This window comes from Drosophila biarmipes, chromosome 3R (assembly GCF_025231255.1).
Source record: "Drosophila biarmipes strain raj3 chromosome 3R, RU_DBia_V1.1, whole genome shotgun sequence".
Lineage (NCBI taxonomy): Eukaryota > Metazoa > Arthropoda > Insecta > Diptera > Drosophilidae > Drosophila > Drosophila biarmipes.
In genome coordinates, this window is record NC_066616.1 from 25,774,275 (window position 1) to 25,791,919 (window position 17,645).

General features: G+C 45.4%; 1 protein-coding gene across 5 annotated transcripts in view; it reads right to left on the reverse strand.

The window, feature by feature from the left end:
- LOC108024646 (uncharacterized) overlaps positions 1–17,645 on the reverse strand; it is a 59,221-nt gene that overhangs the window by 12,598 nt on the left and 28,978 nt on the right. For all 5 annotated transcript variants that reach the window (XM_050888471.1, XM_044091920.2, XM_050888472.1 and 2 more), the window contains 3 exons: positions 3,154–3,241; positions 842–917; positions 160–256 (listed from right to left, as the gene is read on the reverse strand). In XM_050888471.1, the coding sequence (XP_050744428.1) occupies positions 160–256; positions 842–917; positions 3,154–3,241 (261 nt within the window). The remainder of the gene's footprint in view (positions 1–159; positions 257–841; positions 918–3,153; positions 3,242–17,645) is intronic.

Genomic DNA, 17,645 nt, shown 5'->3' on the forward strand with positions numbered 1-17,645 from the left:
ATAAGAACGACGCGTCGTCTGGGTCTCAGTTTGGGATTGGGTTCGGGGTTCGAGTCCGGGTCCGGGCCCCCAAGTCCGCCGTAGTCAAGAGTCCGGGGTGTACGCACACCGGAAACTTCGTTGGCCTGCCGACTGGGGTGACACTCATGATTTCCTTACCTTTACTCGCCGGCGGTTTCCGTGTGGCCCAATTCGTGCGAATTGAACGGGAGCCAAGCCACTGGCCATTCATGGCCGTAATGGCGCTCTCGGCTTCCTGCGGGCGATAATGAAGACAGAGAGACGGTCAGAAGCAGAATCGTGGTGAGGAGGACACGGTGAAAAATATCTCTTAGCTACTGTCATATTTCAATCTTTAAATAACTTCAATGACAATATAAGACATATAATAAAAAAGTTTTTATACTTTCCATATTACTTAAAACACAAAGATTCTAAAAAAATCTTGGTATAATAAACAAAAATGAGTTAGCTTTTACAAAAAAAATTAAGTTCGAGTCGTTAAACAAACACTAAAAAAACTAGATTTGTGAAAGCTCTATATAGATGCCTAAAGCGATGCAACGAAATATTGGCAATATTGCGCTGCATACTTTTTGGGAGGTGCCTTAAAGTATGCAGTACAACAGTAAGCATTGAACAAGTTTCTTGCATACTTTTAGATAGCAATAAATATGATCTCAAAACTTTCGTGTTTAGATTAGGAGAAATGATTTGAAAATATAGAATTCTAACTTTAAGTGTTTTTTCCCCGTGCACAGCACTGAAATCAAAATAAAGAGCCTGCGCACGACTGCATAAATATGCACTTAAATATGCTAATGCCAGAGGCGGTTCTTACCGATTTCTTGATGAAGGACACAAAGCCATAGCCCTTCGACTTCAAGGTCTGTGGATCGCGCACCACGCGACAGTCGCTGCAAAGAAAAAATAACACGAAATGTAAACATTAAAGTCCCAAACCGAGTTTGCCAAGTCTTAAATATTATGCAAATTCCTAATAAAGACATCTCTCTCTGGAGAGCACCCTGTCGCTCTGGCCGACGTGTTCAAATATTTCCGTTCGAGTACAAAATACAAATATATTCAGTCTGTGTTTGCCGGCGTGGGCGTGGGCGTGGCCCTTGTAATTCGGAAATTAGAAATCTGACCTCATGCTGGAAACTTTTTATTTATCTTGCAGTTTGTGAAAAGGGAGGATTTGGCCTGACAAGAAGTCGGCAAGCCAGGAAGTCCAGTCAACTTATCTCATCTCGGGGCTTTAAGATAACGATAAAGTTTTTGATGAATTTCTCTCTTTACCGACCCGTGATTTAGCTTTTCCCTCCCCCAAAAATCGAACTACGCTCATTACAGTCACGGGGGAGGGGTCAAAAGGACCTGCTCGTTTTGGTCACTTACACTAGTGACCCGGCACTTGTGCCAATTGGCCAACTTCCGACTCGGGGCCCCAAATTGATTTCCCCCAGCGGCTGTACGACTTCTCATTTGGACAATTGGGGCCCCGACACCGCACTAAAGCGGGCTGCCAGGAAACTTTGGCAATTACCCCCGGTCCGGCAGTTTACTTTTCATTTATGAAGCATAAACCACAGCGGCGGCGGCGGCGAAGTTGGCGACGCTGGACGGCAACGTTTTTTTTTTTATGATTATTATAAGTAAAATGCCAAGCGAACCCGTCGGGGGTTTTGGGCCAGGCTTTGGCGCTTGGCTTCTGGACTTATTAAATATTCACACGCGCCGCGCATTTAACAAAACGAAACAAAATGCGCCGGGGCTCTGGCTCCCGAAAAACATAATGCCAAAACCAGGCAACAATGCCCGAAAAAAGAAACCAGAAAAAACAAAGGCAGCCCAGCAGAGCCAAGAAAAAAAGGGCAAACAACGCCAGGCACGCATAAAAGTTTTGACAGCCGGGAAGGGGACATCTTGATCCCTGGGAGCCGCACGACCGAATCCCGCCGACTTTGTGCGTTAAGCGTTTTGACATGTCGGCTAGCAGATCGACTGGGCTACCCAGGAAAAACCCAAAGAAATAAAGTTCTTTAAGCCGGTCCCAAACCATTCCCTGCTCTCCTCTCCTCTCCCCTCGAACTCTTGGAAGATAATCAGCTGGCGGCGTGGGCTGAGTTTTCGGGGAGTATCGCCGATAATGATGTCAGTGATAGCCGGGCCAAAAGGTGCCAAACGATTGTTCAATAGGCCTGAAAACCGTAGTCATCGATACGGTTGTCAACGGGCACTAAAGGCTGGGGTATCGCTTTTCCTTCCTGACACATATTTAATTTATAAATACTTATTCTATTCATATCTTCCGTATATAAAAATCATTCCTTCAATTTACTGAATTTTCCTCCTTTAATATTTTCTACGTGATTCTAGGCCGCATTTGATCCAAGACATGACCAACTCATTAGCGAATCAGAGAAACCCTTTAACCCAATCAAGGCCAGAGTCATTAGAATGATTTTGGAATTATTAAAATTTAAATTGGCCATCGGCAGGCAGATGAGCAGAGCAGATTCGCTGATAGACTGGCTGACTGAAGCCTCCGTCTTCCGCGGTTCAAACAAGCGGCAAATCCGAAAATCAAATACTTTGGCGTAATTTTTGATAAGCCGCCGCAGGGCCTTCTTTTGTGGGTGGCCTGGGGATGTGCAGGAAGAGGTCCTCCCAAGAGACGGACTAACATTTTGACTCAAAACTTTGCGATTAAACAGAAGTTAATTAAGCCAAGTTTTCGATGCTGTCGTTGCCATGGGAGCGGCGGGCGGTGGCTGGCTGCCGAATGGGCGGTAAGTGGTTGTGGGTGGGCTAGTGACTTTGCCTTTTCATGCCGAAAAATAGCAACTTAAATATTTGAATGCCCCGACTTCCTGCCCCGCCTTGCGAGGCGACACTTACAGACAGCGAAAAGAGTTCGGCCATTTGCATAAACTCATTTTTTTGCCGCTCGGTTATGAATTTTTTATGGAGTAGCCTCCTTCACACGCGCCTGCCAATAATCAGAGAATGTGTGACAGGAAAATTGTCACACACACCCAACAAAAAAAAAGGGGAAAATGCGAAATAAAAGCTGCAAAATACGGGGAAATGGCAGAAAGGCAATTTCAAGTTAACTGGCAAATGGAAAATTTGCATTTTAATACTTACGAGATTTCGCCGAATGGTGTGAATGCTTCGCGCAATTGCTGAGTTTCAATTTCTGAGCTCAAGTCGCCGACAAAGATGTGGAATTGTTCTGCAAAAAAAAGACGAAGAGGAAAGTGCCAAGTTGAGTATCGGGTTTTTTTTCGCAGATTTTCACAGATTTTCAGAGACTTTTCCCGGGAAAGGGTTGGTGCCGCTGGCGCATCGTGAATCGCACAAAATATGCGCCAGATAAAAACGCAAATCAAAAGAGAATCCCAAGTCATGCGCTTTTATTTTGCAATTTATTGCCAACGCTGACGCTGTGCTTTAATGCATATTCATAAAAAAAGAAAAAAGCAAAGAAGGAAAAAAAAAACCAAAGAAGGAGATATTTCTCATATATAATTTTATGCTGCATAAGCAGAGATAAGTTAATTGAAATCACAAAGGAGCCGCGCAGATTGATGGGTTCAAAGAGAGTGGGTGGCTGGGCGGAAGCGATGACAAAACTTGCCGAGTCTCTGGAAAAACCCACTCGGCATTAGTTCTTCAGAAACGTCGCGGAAAACTTTGCCAACCGCGTCTGTCTCTTTTGTGCCCCTTAACCACCCACCCCGCCCACTCTCCGCCCCCTGAAGAACGTTCCCATTAATACTAATTAACCCATTCATCTAAGTAAACTTTCCACGCTCGAATCTTCTGGCCCCATCATCGGGCCAAACATCGTGTACACATGCACAAACTCAAAGCCATTCGCTGTCATGCAGGCTGCACAAACACAAGTGCAGTGGGTGGTGATGCTCCCAGCCACCCAACCACCCATGAAGCCAACCTCTGACCCACCAAACACTTTAAAAACATATGGGTGTAAACCACGAGAAGCTTGGAAAATCAAAAGTATTCTTACTCTAATTGATTTTAAAAAGAAAAAAATCTTTCTATAAATAATATATACAGATTTCATATTTGATCTCTTGTTTTTACTTAAATGTTTTTCCTACATTTCTTGGCAGTCAAAATGTTTTAATTTACATAGAAACATTTTATAGTGTAAACCTCTACAATAAGAAACTCGCATGCAAAGCAAACACACCCACACTTGCACGAATCGCAATCATTTATTATTATTTTTGTGTGCTTTGTCTCTTTGGCACAGAAAAAAGTCGCAAATGCTGGGTGGGCGAATGGTAAGTCCTGGTGGGGTGGATTTCGGGTGGTTTTTGGGTGGTTTAGGTGGTGCTCGGCGTTGTCCTTCGCGCGCTCTTGTGTCAGCTCAGTTCGGTTGAGCGCGGCTCAGCGCTCAGCTCCGAAACTCGCTGGCAAGACTTGGCAAAGGCAAAGGCAGAGCCAGCACAGCGACGCACGTGGGGTGGTAATGGGTTAAGGGCCAATGCAACGGCGCCTTTTTCGGGGGTCAACCCAGCCCCCAACCCCTTGAGCCAACACAAACGCAGGCACACAGTGAATTCTTACCCTAAATAATTAGCACTATTCAGCTGGGGCCCACTGACGACGACGACGACGACGACGACAACATTCGAGGCTGACAACGCCGATGGGCGTGGCCCAGACCCGACAACCCCATCACCACCACCCACCACCCAGCTCCCGCCCAATGGCCTTGTCTGCTGCACGTGCAGAAATTAACATTTCCGGTAATTTTGCGAAAATGAAAAGCAAAGCGAAAAATTAACGGCAACGTCGTCGTCGCGGCCGCAGCGAAGGCAAAATGCGAAATGCGGAAAGCTTTTGTGTTAAATAAATATTAAAAGGAATTTCCCAGAGCCAGCGGAACTGATGGAGAAATGGAGAAAGGCGCGGGGCGCGGCGAAGGGGCAGCGGGTGCTGGGCGGGCTGAGTAAGTAGATTCGTTCTGACTGCGGCCTGTTGGCCTTTTAAAAACACAAACCAAACGAGTAAATCTCTGCGTGTTCACGTGTACAAATATACGAAGGGGTGCACGGAGAAAAATTAGGAAAAGTATAGTAGGGGAAAATCAAAGGATATTTTTTTGGAAACCCGGAAAAGTTAATTAGTAAATTTCCTTACATATTATATATATTTGAATAATATTAAATATTATATTTTTTCCAAATTATTTTTATAGTTTTAGATGTTTAAATAAGTACTTTAAAATTTACTTTTAAATTTGATTTAATATCTATGGAATACCTATTGTATTTCCATAATTTGTGAAAGGAAGACAAACTTTCTTAATGACCTACCAACGGTTTTTCCCTCAGTGCCTGCGTTCGTGTGTGCGTGGCCACTTTTTATTTAATTGGAAATTGCGTATACGCCACCGTTAATGAGCCCATTGTAATCGCACTGGCGGAGTCGAGAGCGGCTTAGTACTTTGAGGCGGCTTGACTCGGCTCGAGTAGTTGGGTAGTTGGGGTTATTGTAAATCAATCGTTGAGGCTCGCTCCGGTTATTGCTTTCGCCCCTTTGCTTGCTTGCGGCTCAAAGGTGAGGTAAAAAAACCAGGCACGCAACTTGTACGTAACACTCGCCCGTATCCCTGAGATATGTACATTGGCTGTGCGAGACAGACAAACGAGGCAGCCGCTAATTGCAGTCAAAGGCCGCTTTAAATTTGCACTGAGCCGAGGGCTCGATTGGCAGCCACGCCCCCCATTTGGCAGCCGCCTTCGGTGTCAGCATGTCAAGCGCGATGGCAGCTTTTCATTTTCATTTCTTTCGCCCGCTTCCGCTTCCGCCGCTCGAATTGCCCGTGTGTCGGCTCGTTTGCTGATTAAAACGGTGCGTATGTAATGAGTTAATTAAGTTTTTGCCATCGTTACAGTCGCCCATTGTCGTTGTGTTGTCGCTGCTGTTGTCTTTCACACACACAGATACCCACAGCGAAACACACACACGTGCCCATAAATTAATCATAAATCCTCGCTAGCTGCACGGCAGTTACAAGTGTTTTGTATATTTGCCGAGGACGCACCTGTCCCTTTCCGCTCGCCTGGCTTCCTGCCTTTTCAGCCTTTTCAGGCCTTCTGTCTTTCTGGGCGAAAAGCGTTAACAACGTCGTGAGCCAGGTGAGTGAGCCAGGTGAGTGAGCCAGGTGATTCAGCTGGCGGGGATTGCGAGTCGCCTTTGGACTAAGTGTGTCAGCAGTGCCTGCTGCCACGCCCCCTTGTACCATTTGATTAAAGACGGAAGCTACTCAGGGCGTATACAAGTGTCCATGTGTGTGGGGCGCTCGAACACTGAGGGAAAATTAGCATGACATTGTATTATCATCATCATCATTCTCTTTAACTCTCTTTCTCTTAGAAAAATGGATTGGCATCCTTTTTTTATGGCACTAATTTTAATTTCTTTAACAAATCTTACTGACACTGCCTGCTGCTTATTTCTCCCAGTGCACAACTATCCACTTTTACGCCTTGTCTTGCCTGGGCTGCTCCTGTTTTGTTGGCCTTAGTTGTTGTAAATTTTATGTTATCCGCTTTCATTGTTTGTATGCCTTTATTTATGTTACCCACTGCCTGCTGCCTTGGTTTACTGATTTGCCGTTGTTATTTATGCGTTTGTGCTAAACCTTATTTCCTGTTTGTCTTACATAAGCTGCAGCGCTTAATTACACGCAACCCCATCGAGGACACGATTCCGGGCTCGGGCCAGGATGTGGCTGGATGTGGCTGATCTGCCCCCTGGGAGTTGGGAGTTGCCCACGGCCCACGGCCTTGCCAAGATGTATGTGTCCCCCTCCAGCGGCATCGATCGGTGGATGTGGACATTGGACCCTAATGTTTTATTGACCGACCCTGGGCCCGGAGCAATCTCATTTGGCAATTCACTTTGTAAGCGACCGCACAGCGTATGCGTAATGGCAATTATGAACTCGCCCCAACTAAGTGGACAGTGCATTAAAGCTAAAAGCGTTTAGGCGGCGCGGCGGTCGAAAAACCACCAGCTGACCGACTACACACTGATACCATATTCCCGCTGTGACAGTGAAAGCCCCAAACAAGCAAAACAATTTGACGCCAGCAACCGCAAAACGTGCTGGCCGCCCCCCAGCATCCAAGCCGCATTCAGATATATGGACCTGGACCCAGGCCGGAACCCGATAAACCCGAGGAGCCCACGGACCCGCCCACAACTTAACCCAAAAATTGATGAATATGTAAGCAAATACAGGGGACCAACACGCAGCAGGGTGCCCTGGCCATGCGTACATATAAAAAAGGATCAAAGTCCTGAGGCGCGTTAATTTTCCCAGACGTCAGCAGGAAAAGTTAGGGCTGCCTCCCCCCATCCCTCTCCATTCGACCCGTGAATATGAACCAAAGCCCACAAATTATATTGAAATGTTAATAATCCAGTTGCTTAGACGTGCTGTGCCATCCCGGGATGTCCGAAAAGGACAACTCAACTGTGAAAGGATATTTACATGGAGATTTGTATGCCGTTGACTTATGACTTTGATCAGGGCTGCCGGGGCCCAGAAAACCCAATCAATGGGGTCCCCGCCTCGAGAGTCACTTATGCCCACAATTTGGCACTGCGGTTATCTGGGGGCTTTGGATATTCGCAAGAATGGTTGGCAAATCTTTAAATTAAATTTCCTGGGGGCAAATCAGGGCGCATTAAAAAGTATAATGTGCTTTTAATTTCATTCATTTGCATGAAATGCTAGGGAAGAAGGCAGCCAATGGACCCTGGCCTGCTGCTAAGTGGAACTAAAAAATCTAATTAGCATTCGCCGCTGCACGAGTCGACTTAAAGCAAACTTTGCGCTTTAATTTCATCTTGATTACGTCCACGAACTGCAGCTGCCATGCCACTTTATGCAGCGCAAACTGCTGGCCTGAAAGTGGGAAAATGCAAACTGCAAAACTCAAAAGCCAATCAACTTGACTCGCTAATGAAACGGCAGTCGCTTTAAGGAATTCAAACTGCCGACCCGGTGTCTCGTTGTCGCCATTAGACGCCGCCTTGCCGATGATAATGCTGATTTTTAATGCTGATTACCGCAAGCTGCCAGGCCGCAATCCTTTGCCACCTTTTTCGCCACCCTCTCGTGGCTTTTGGCCCCCGAGTCTTAGATAACCGAGCTGCCGGAGTCAGCATCATTTCCGCAAGTGTGCGTGGCATTTAAGTTGCCACTTAAATGAGCCTCAGTCGTTTGTATTGTGTAGGTGCACGGAGAGAATTCTGAGAGATACTATTTCAGAAATAAAAAATGTAAAATAAATTAGTATAAAAATATATTTCAAAAAATACACTAGTATCCTGAAAGCATTTTAAAAGTATTAATTGCATTAAAAATAATAAATCTTTCTTCTTGTATGTGGTTTGCTTAAATACCTTTAGTACTCAGTGTTTAAATAGAAGTTTGTTTAAAATTTACTGAGTATTTTAGGGTTTTTAAAAACATCACACTCGCATTAATTTTATGATTATATTTTAATTAATATTCATTTTTAGCCAAGAAAACTATTTAGTATCCTCAATAATTTCCTTGAAAGAATTAACATAAATAAATAAATATCCAATGGGAATGAAAAAAGTTATATATCAAAAGCAGTTAAAAAAAATATTATTTGCCTGTAAATAAATATTTTTTCTGTGTACTTGTGATGGCAACAACCTTGTGGGCCAAAGGCAGTGGGCGGTTGGGGATTGGGTGGTGCAGCCTCATCAAGTCGTCGCGTCGCGCAGATCAAATGAAAATTTCATTGTGTTGTGACTCGCTTTCCCTGTCTTTGTGTCTGTGTCGGTGGTTTCGGGGGGTTGGGAAATTGTGCGCGGAAATTCGCTACCTTTTCATGTTTTTGCGACTGGCTTGGAAAACTTTCGGGAGCAGTGCACTACTCCCGTATTGTTGTTTGTGCTGCCACCGGCGTCGTCTTGTGCCCTCGCCTAACGTGTAAAACAATGACTCATTAAGACTCATCTAAATTCTAATGAGATTCAGTAACTATTAAAAACAAAACATGACAGAGGCAAAGGCAAACGCAAATGCGGCAAAAGGGTTGCTGCCCCCGGGGCAACCCAGCCCGGCAAAAGCCCAACTCAACCCCCGTAATCAACATCCCCGGCAATCTCGACTCTTATCAGGACCTCGGCTCAAGTCCTTTTTAGTGCTGACTCGACGAGTCCTCGACTTTAAGTGCCGACCAAACTTAAATCATTTGTATGCGAGTCACCCGCCCGGCCTTTAAGCAAATGTCAATAATTTGATTTAAATGTGGCAGGGTCCCACATTCCGCTTGCAGATCGCGTGCAAAATTCGCATTTAAATGCTGTAGCCTACACTGCCTACTACGGGTATTTTCCGATTTTCACTCCCAACTCCATGGGGTTGACAATCGTGTGAGGCGACAGTGCAGCACATCGGCAGTTGGCCAAACCGGCGGAGACAACGGATTTGCGTAGCTGGAATCGAAAAAAGGCAGGACGGGCCAAGAAATGCAGCAAGGTTGAGGCTCCGAGTGCCGAGAACATGTTGCCTTATAAATTAGAAATCTCGCACACAGAGCCACTGCCAAGGAGAAATGGAAATTGCGTGTGTTCCGGCCTACGAACAACAAAAGCAGCAGTGGTCGAAACAAAACAAACTTGGCTTAAGGAATCTAGAGAGTGCACTGCGGGAAATGGGGTGCATTGTTGGGAAATTCTAGATTCCCTATCAATAGGAATTTATATTATAGGTAATCATATTTCTTATATAGTTCCCAACATTAGAACTTCTAAAAGTCTTAAAATAACTATATAATTTCATCACCACCTTCTTTAACCTTATTAATTCCTATAACTTTATATCAAAGATATTCTTCTCTTAGATCTTTAGAGATATCCCTCGTGGAATTTGGAAAAACCACTACCCCCTTTGAAAAACCCTTCGTAACCCATTTCGAAAACATATTCCCCAACATGAAACAACTTTTTTCCCCGTGCCCCTTTGGGTGCCCATGTGTTTGCATTGGGTTCGGGTTAGTTATATCGCAACGCACACAAACGCACTGCAGAGTTATAGACAACATCCCCGCCAGCAACCCCCGGTGAACATTTAACGCTGCTGTAAGCGTTTGTCTAAGGGGGAGGTGTGTGTAGGGTTTGGGCGAGGGTGGTTGGGATGGAAACAAACACCAGCCCCCCGGAAAATGTATCTGTCGTCGTCGTCGTCGTCGGTAGCACATGTTAGAGGTAAACGCGTCGCAGCGGAGGTGGACCACCCCCTGTGTGCCAATCTGCATATTTGTCGGGCGCCACGAAATGTAAAGCAAGTAAAAACCTGGGTCAAATTGCGGTTACCGTTTTTATTTTCCGCCGGCTTTTCCTCTCTTTTCCACTTGCACCTGGCCAGTTCCAGCAGTAGTTTCTGTTTTTGTTGTGGGTGTGTATAGGGTAGGTGTTGATATATCCACACTTACGGGGCCTTTCCCCTTATATCGCCGTGTCACTCGTTAAAGTATAGTAGTGATACTCCTTTTTTTCCCAGCTCCTACATGACTTGTACATTTGGGTTAGGATAGCATACGATTCGGGTTCGTTGGGCGTTGGAGTGTTAATTGTAAAATGTTTGTGGTTCCATTTTGAAGGGAAAAACTGGAAAGTGACTTCATTTGGTTTCGCACGTTTGCAGTTAATTAATTTGGTTGGAAAGACAAAGGAAAGGTGTTGAAGTGGGTGCAAAATGAGGTCATATATGTTAATTAGTATGTTCTCCGCACTATAATATTTTTTAAATGCATGTGCTATCTTAGTATCATATGTAAAAGAAATAATAGCTTAAGTCTGGCTCAAATCCAAGTCCTGTTGTGCGTTTCGCCTTTGTTTTAGCAAACAATAAAAATGGGCAAAAAGCGAAAACGCACAAAAAGTCGTACATGAAATTCAAAACTCGTCGCTGAATGAAATGTTGAAATTGCACAACCCGCGTCTAGCATTTGGCTAACACACACATGCAAAGGCGGCCGGCAAGCTGACCGTTTGCCCCATTCCCCCTCTCTTACCCTCAACACTTCTACCAACCTTGTTACCTTTTTTTGGACAGCTGCGCAGCTGCTGCACTTTATTTCAGTCACTTGCTTTCCAGTTTTTTCTGAAACTCTCGCTCTTTTTTTGTTGGCCACGAGTGGCTTGTTTTTGCCATGTTACCCCCACTTTTTTTCTCGGTGTACAAGTGTGTGTCTGTGTTTGGACGCTTTCTGTGAAGCTCGCTTTTGTGTGCAAGTGCGGTCATTTAATTTCGATTTGTGTTTTAGATTGTTTTGCGTTGCATTTGTTGATTTTTGCCATTTAAATAGAAATTTTTATTTTGTACACGTTCCCGTGGCCGTGGCCCCCGATTTTGGATTTGGATTTGGGTTTGGGTTTTTGGGCTCGGCGGGGCTGGGATGGCCGGCTGCAGCCGTCGCCAGTTGGCCAGTTTTTTGTGCCGACGCTGTTTTGGCCCGGCTTTTTTCGCTCCTCTTTTTTATTAACGCATGTCCATGGGGCATTGGCAACGCCAGCGAGCGCCGGGCAAATTGGATTTCTTTTTTCGGACATTTGAAACTGACGAGCGGCGACCGGGGACCACGGATGTGCGGCATCAGCAGGGACCTAACTCAAAATATATGCAGCTGCCGTGCTGTCGCGGCCCCCAAAAAAAACCACCCAACCAGTCAGCCACCCAGAACCACCGTTTCTATTAGCTACGCGCATTCATAAGAGCGGAAATTTAATCTATGCCACAGTCGCGTTCATTTGGCCACTTCTATTTTTTCGATTTTTCTCTCCATGTTTCGCTTTTGTCAATTTAAAGCTGCCGGCAAATGCTATCAACTCGCAATGTTCGTTAAATATTTAAATTGGCGCAGAACTAATGAAATAAAACCAATGCGCGAGCGATGTCAGAGCGATTCCCAAGTGGCTTCAGTTGGTTAAATTTGTGCCGGCTGCTTGGTTCGTTGGTTTGCTCTCGTTTGGTTTAGATGGTCTTTAATGTCCCCGGGGAGTCAGTGGGTTAAGGGGTGGAATTTAAAAAGCCACATGTATCCCGGACAGGAATGGGTCGTGTCAGCTGGCTAATAAGGGTGTTATCAAACCGGGAACGATTTTTAAGTGAGATAAACAAGAAAATCATTTAAATTATGCATCAATATAGTCAATGAATATTTAAATAAATTTGGAAGCTAATTTTCAATAAAAAATTCTCTAAACGAATGTGCATATTTTCCCTCTTTATAATACCCTTCTACAGAATTAGTCCTTTAAATTGTGATAATATTTTAATTAAAGATTCTATAAATACCAAAAAATCTCTTCAACTTTTAACTACGCAGTGAATGCCTTAATTTGTTTATACTTTTTGCAGTGTAAGTGGGAGGTAGTCAAGGCTCTGCATTCAGCTCACGTATCATCTTGCTTTAAATGCTTAAATAGAAGCAAAGCCAGCCGAAAATCAACAATAACAAACGAGCCACAATCCAGGAGGCACACTTGCACACTCGCACACGCAAGCCAAAAATTGGCATAAATAAGTAAAAGCGGCAACAACGCCAAAGTCAACGTCAAATTCGCCATATTGCGCATATGGTGTGTATCAGTGTGCCGGTGTGTGTGTGTGTGTGTGTAGAGTCCTTGCCCCACCCACCAGGGTGTGTGTGAGTGGGTCCTGTTTGTGTATTTACTCAACTGCTGTACCCAAAGCGCACTTGAGTGTGTATCATCATCAACATCAGCTGCTCTTCAGCCACCACCCGGGCCAAGCCAGCAGCAGCCAGCAAAAACCCGGACCAAGTTGAAGTTGCCGACTCCGCCGGCAGCACTAAAGATACAAAGCTGCAGATACGGCCAGAAGAGTCCTGCCCACAGGATCCCAGACCCCCAGACTCCCAGCCACCCAGCCCCTCCACTCTGTGGCCACTACAGTGACAGTATCTTTGGATGCTTAACAACATTACAAGCTGACTTATGAAAAAGGGAATGTGAATCGGGATGGGAATGGGAATGGCGATGGCGATGGCGAGTCCCCTGCAATTTGACTTGACTTTTACGTATCGTCAAGTACTTTTCTGGTTTTGCCCACTCGGGGGACATTTGTCAGTCGAGAGACGAATTTAATTTCTGCCATTTTCCCGAGCCATGTCTGCGCTCAGATATGAATTGCAATGAAAGTCATACTCGACATGTATGTCCGGCTAGACGAGACAGATTCCACAATCCAAATGCGGGTCCAGTCTAGTGCGGCAAACTCGTTTTTAATATGTGTGACCAACTGGTTGGTCAGTGGGCGTACGCAGCGTATGCGTAATTTTATTACAACTGCAGCAGCAGCAGTAGCAGCAGCAGCAGAAGCTTCGAATGAAACTATTTTCTGGCCCTCTTTTGTGGCCACCCTCACTGAATTCATTTGGCATTTAAATTGCTGTTCAGAGAGCAATTAGCCGAAATTATTGCTGCTACGTGTGCATCGTCACTTGGCATGGCCAAATTAGTAAAGCCCGGGCCACCATGGCGAATGCTTAATGCGAGCCAAAGGGAGGCACCAGCTAAACAGAAAAAAAAAACCAAAAAGAAACTGCTGATTTGCGGTTTGCCAATGCCCAAACGATGCGAGTTCCACGGCCACAACGAAATTCCCAATACCCAGGCCCAGAGAAAAAGTAAGAGAAGATGGCAGAATTATGCCAAAACAAATCAAGCAAATGAAAATATCACAGCCACAAAATCAACGCAAGACACACGCAGTGCTGCACAGTGGGTGGCTGTGCGGAGGGGGTGCCACAAATGCTGTGCTTAATAGGCATCAGCTGGGTATTAAGTTGTTGTTTTTTGTCATCGTCTTCGCCGCTTCTTGGCAGCATGACAACCTTTTTTTATGCGACTGGCAGGCAAGGAAGTAAGTCCCAAGGTCCTGAAGTCCTGAATCTCGGCCGTTTTGACAGGCGTTTGCCCTTGCCTTCCGAATTCAACAAACAATTTGCGGAATGCCATTAGGTGACGCCTATTGCTGAAATTATCTCTGGCTTCCCTGCTTTTCCCTCTTTTGTGTGGCGAAATTTCAATCACCTCATCTTTTGTTAAACTCCCCAGACCTGGCCCGAATAGGTAATAACAAGTTTGGGGTGCGGTGCACAAAGGCATAAAGCCAGCGAAAAGTATTGCCTACTTTTGTGGGCGCCCACAATGTTAATGGGTTTCCTTGTGAGCGCCGAAAAAAAGGGATAATAGAATGAAATAAAATTCATCAATTTCGCATAAGCCCTGGTTTGTTTACAAATCATTCGGGCAGCTACTTACCCCAACACCCCAGCCCAAATTGCATTAAAACTTTGATGTTTGCCGAAAGAAGAAAAAAATGGTACTACAAGGGCAAAGCTGGAAGAAAAAATTAAAAATTAATAGCAACTGGCGAGTGCCAATGGAAACCACAATGCAGCGGGCAGCGGGAAAAATAAAAGAACAACAACTGTGCAACAAAAAACTAACCGACTAACAAAGTGTAAAAAACTATTGAGTGCTGGCGTCCCAACACTTCACTTTTCACCCCTTCCAACGCTATGCCCACCCTCGATTTCTGCAACTAACAAAAATTTCTAATTTAAAAGTTTTACGCCCAACCGCTGACGAGGAGCGACGAGTGGGGCAAAAACAAAAAGTGGGTGGAAAATATGGCCAGCCGAAGCTGGAAAATAGAAAATAGCAACACAGACATAGACATAGACATAGACGGCAAATAAAAAGGCAACAAACACACACAGCCACACACACGAGCAGATAATGCAATTCCCGCCCAGGAAGAAGAAAGTGGCTAGCTGCAATTTTGTTGCTGCCGACTTCGTCCTGGTTTTGTCCTCGTCATCGCTTCGTCCTCGTAGGCGTTGTGTTGTTCTTGCCCACATCGTTAGCAATGCTCATCGGCAACATTTCGTCAGCTTCCGCTGGTGGGTGGTGCTGGGTGTTTGGGTGGCCTGGGTGGCCTGGGTGGTTCCCGGCGGGTTAAGGTGGGAGCGGTGGGTCAGCGGAACAGCCAGTGAGTTTGCGGCGGTTGGAGGAGCGCGTCATGCGCGTTGGCCATCCTGCGTGGGCTGCACCAGCAATCGCAATCGCAAAAGGCAAAGGCAACCGCCTCCTGTCACTCGCTCCTCCTCCTGCCAGCCACTATTTTTATATGCTGGCCCAGTCTTTGTGGCACTCGCCCCCGGGGGTTTTAGCCGGATTCGGTGGTGCCATGGTGGTGGTGGCAGTGGTGGTGGTGGTTCGGGGCGAGCGTTTGTCATTGTGCATTACTTTTAGCATGCATCGCGGCGCGTTCTGTGATGCAACAATGTTGCCCGGCCATTGTTGTAATTTGCTTGTTGTTGTCCGGTTCGTTGGCTTCAGCTTTGGACTCTCACACAGGGACAAATCAGGGAGAAGCATGCAGTTTTTGCAAGAAAATGTAAGCATCAAAAAGCTCTTAGGCTTGCAGCCAAAAATGAAGTAAGTTAAGTTAAAGTTCCACTATGTAAACAGGTAGTAATACTAATATAGAGTAATCGGAAGTAAATACTAATATTATTTACCCAAACATATTTACTCCTTAAAAAAATGTATCTATACAAACGTTTACCCAGCGGTTAGCTTTGTAAATATTTAAACAAAAAATAAGGATCTTTCTAAGAAATATTATTAAAACTTTTCCTTTTCGGTGTCAAAAAATTAAAAAACATTTTCAGTACACCCCAGTTTTTTTTGCTCCTCCAGAAATTTTACGATGATTTTCATTTTCATATTCGAATCGTGTGCTCGTGCGGGATGGGGATAGCTTGCAAATCGAATTATATCTGCTGCCACAATGTAGACAACGGACAAGGCCACATTACAATGCCTGCAGTCCTGCATCTCGTCCTTATTTAATTTTTTGCCCTTTGCCCTTTGGCCCCGGCCGCCCTTTGACCGACACTCGGCTTCAAGGCTTGCGGTCCCTTTGCGAGCCGGGGCTCTAGAATTACCTTACTCTCGAGATTGGCTGCCAAAAAGCCATACTTTTATGACCCCCTGTGTGTGAGGCTTCATATTTCATTTTTTATACGTACTTTTTAATGCGTATTTTGTCGTGCATAATGCTGACATTGTGACGCGCTAATAAACATAATTTGCTCATAAAATACGTTTTATTGCGCTCGCCCCGTATCAGTTCGGATCCAGGGATTCAAGGTGTTTGTGCAGCTCCAGTGAGTTAATGTCGTTGAGGATATGCCGCAGAGATGGCGATAGACGAGACAGGTATAAGTCCCGATTTAGGTGTTCGAAATGAAGCACCTTCCTGGGGGTTCGTTGACCCACCTTTTGACCATGTCATTTGCCACCGTCTCGTCTTGCATAATTAATTGCCAGCTCGCAAGGGGACCACTCTCTTCTGCTAGAAATCACATTTTGCCATCCTCCACCCACAAACACTTTTAAATATTTATTAGCAACAGCTTACAAGCTTCATCCTATTTTGCCCGGGCTTTCATCGTTCGCCGGCGTTAAGTAATTTGGTTATTTGCCAAACATGCGACCGACCGAACCAGTCGGTTCAGGGCCACAAATCCCGACGAGCTACGCCTTTTGATGCCATTATCTTATTCAGCAGCCTTGTCATCTCATAAAGGATGCCTATTATAAATTAATTTTTGCCAGCCGTGGCTTTTCCCTGCCATCCCTATCGCCCTTATCACTCCGAAGAGGGCCCGCACCTAAATACCCCGCATGTGTGGGTGTGCACCCGACTATATGACTATATAATTTTTTGATTTAACGCAGAAGCTGCTACTGCCACTCCTGCTGTCGCAATTTTTCAAAAAAACACCCTCATCCTGCCTGCTGAAAGTTGAAAGTTGTGCTGGTGCTTTCCCCGATCTTCGCCCCCGCTTTTCCGGCCTTTCCACCATGTGTGACATTGATGCCTCCGCGCGCTGTGTGAGCTGTTTTATTGTTATCATTAAAGCGTGCCACCTCCAGCTCACACGATTTGGCCCCTTGTTCGACATGTTGTCTTTGTCTTGGCCCTGGGATTCCACCGAGGAAAGGCCCGCATCCTCGAGGCGGCCTCAACAAGTTTGACATGGCGCACTGGGGGATTCGGGAGGCGAGAAGATCCCATTATGATTAAAAATTGCTCTGCCAGGGCTTATCTTTTGCGGCTGGCTGCGATCATTAATGAAGCAGAAAGTGATTGCCCAGGGCCATGATTAATTGGTGGCTAAAATACGGAGCAGTGGAAAAAATCAAAGGAAGCTCCCTGCTTTTCGGGTGTTAACTGCATTCCATTCATCAACGCTTGCCAACCGCAACGAGCAGCTGGCTCCTGGGGTTGGGGTTAGAGGAAAAACGGCAGCAGATGCATTGGAAATTCAAATAAAATTTACCACAGTTTCTCGTAACTTTGTCAACGATGCGCAACATGACGCTGATGTCTGCCAGACATCTTGGGTGGGGGCAGGGCGGGGGAAAGCGGGACGGAAAAGTCGGGGGAAAAGTGGAAAAAGACCAAGACCTGCCAGTGAATTGCAATTTGCAATTTTATGGCAGCG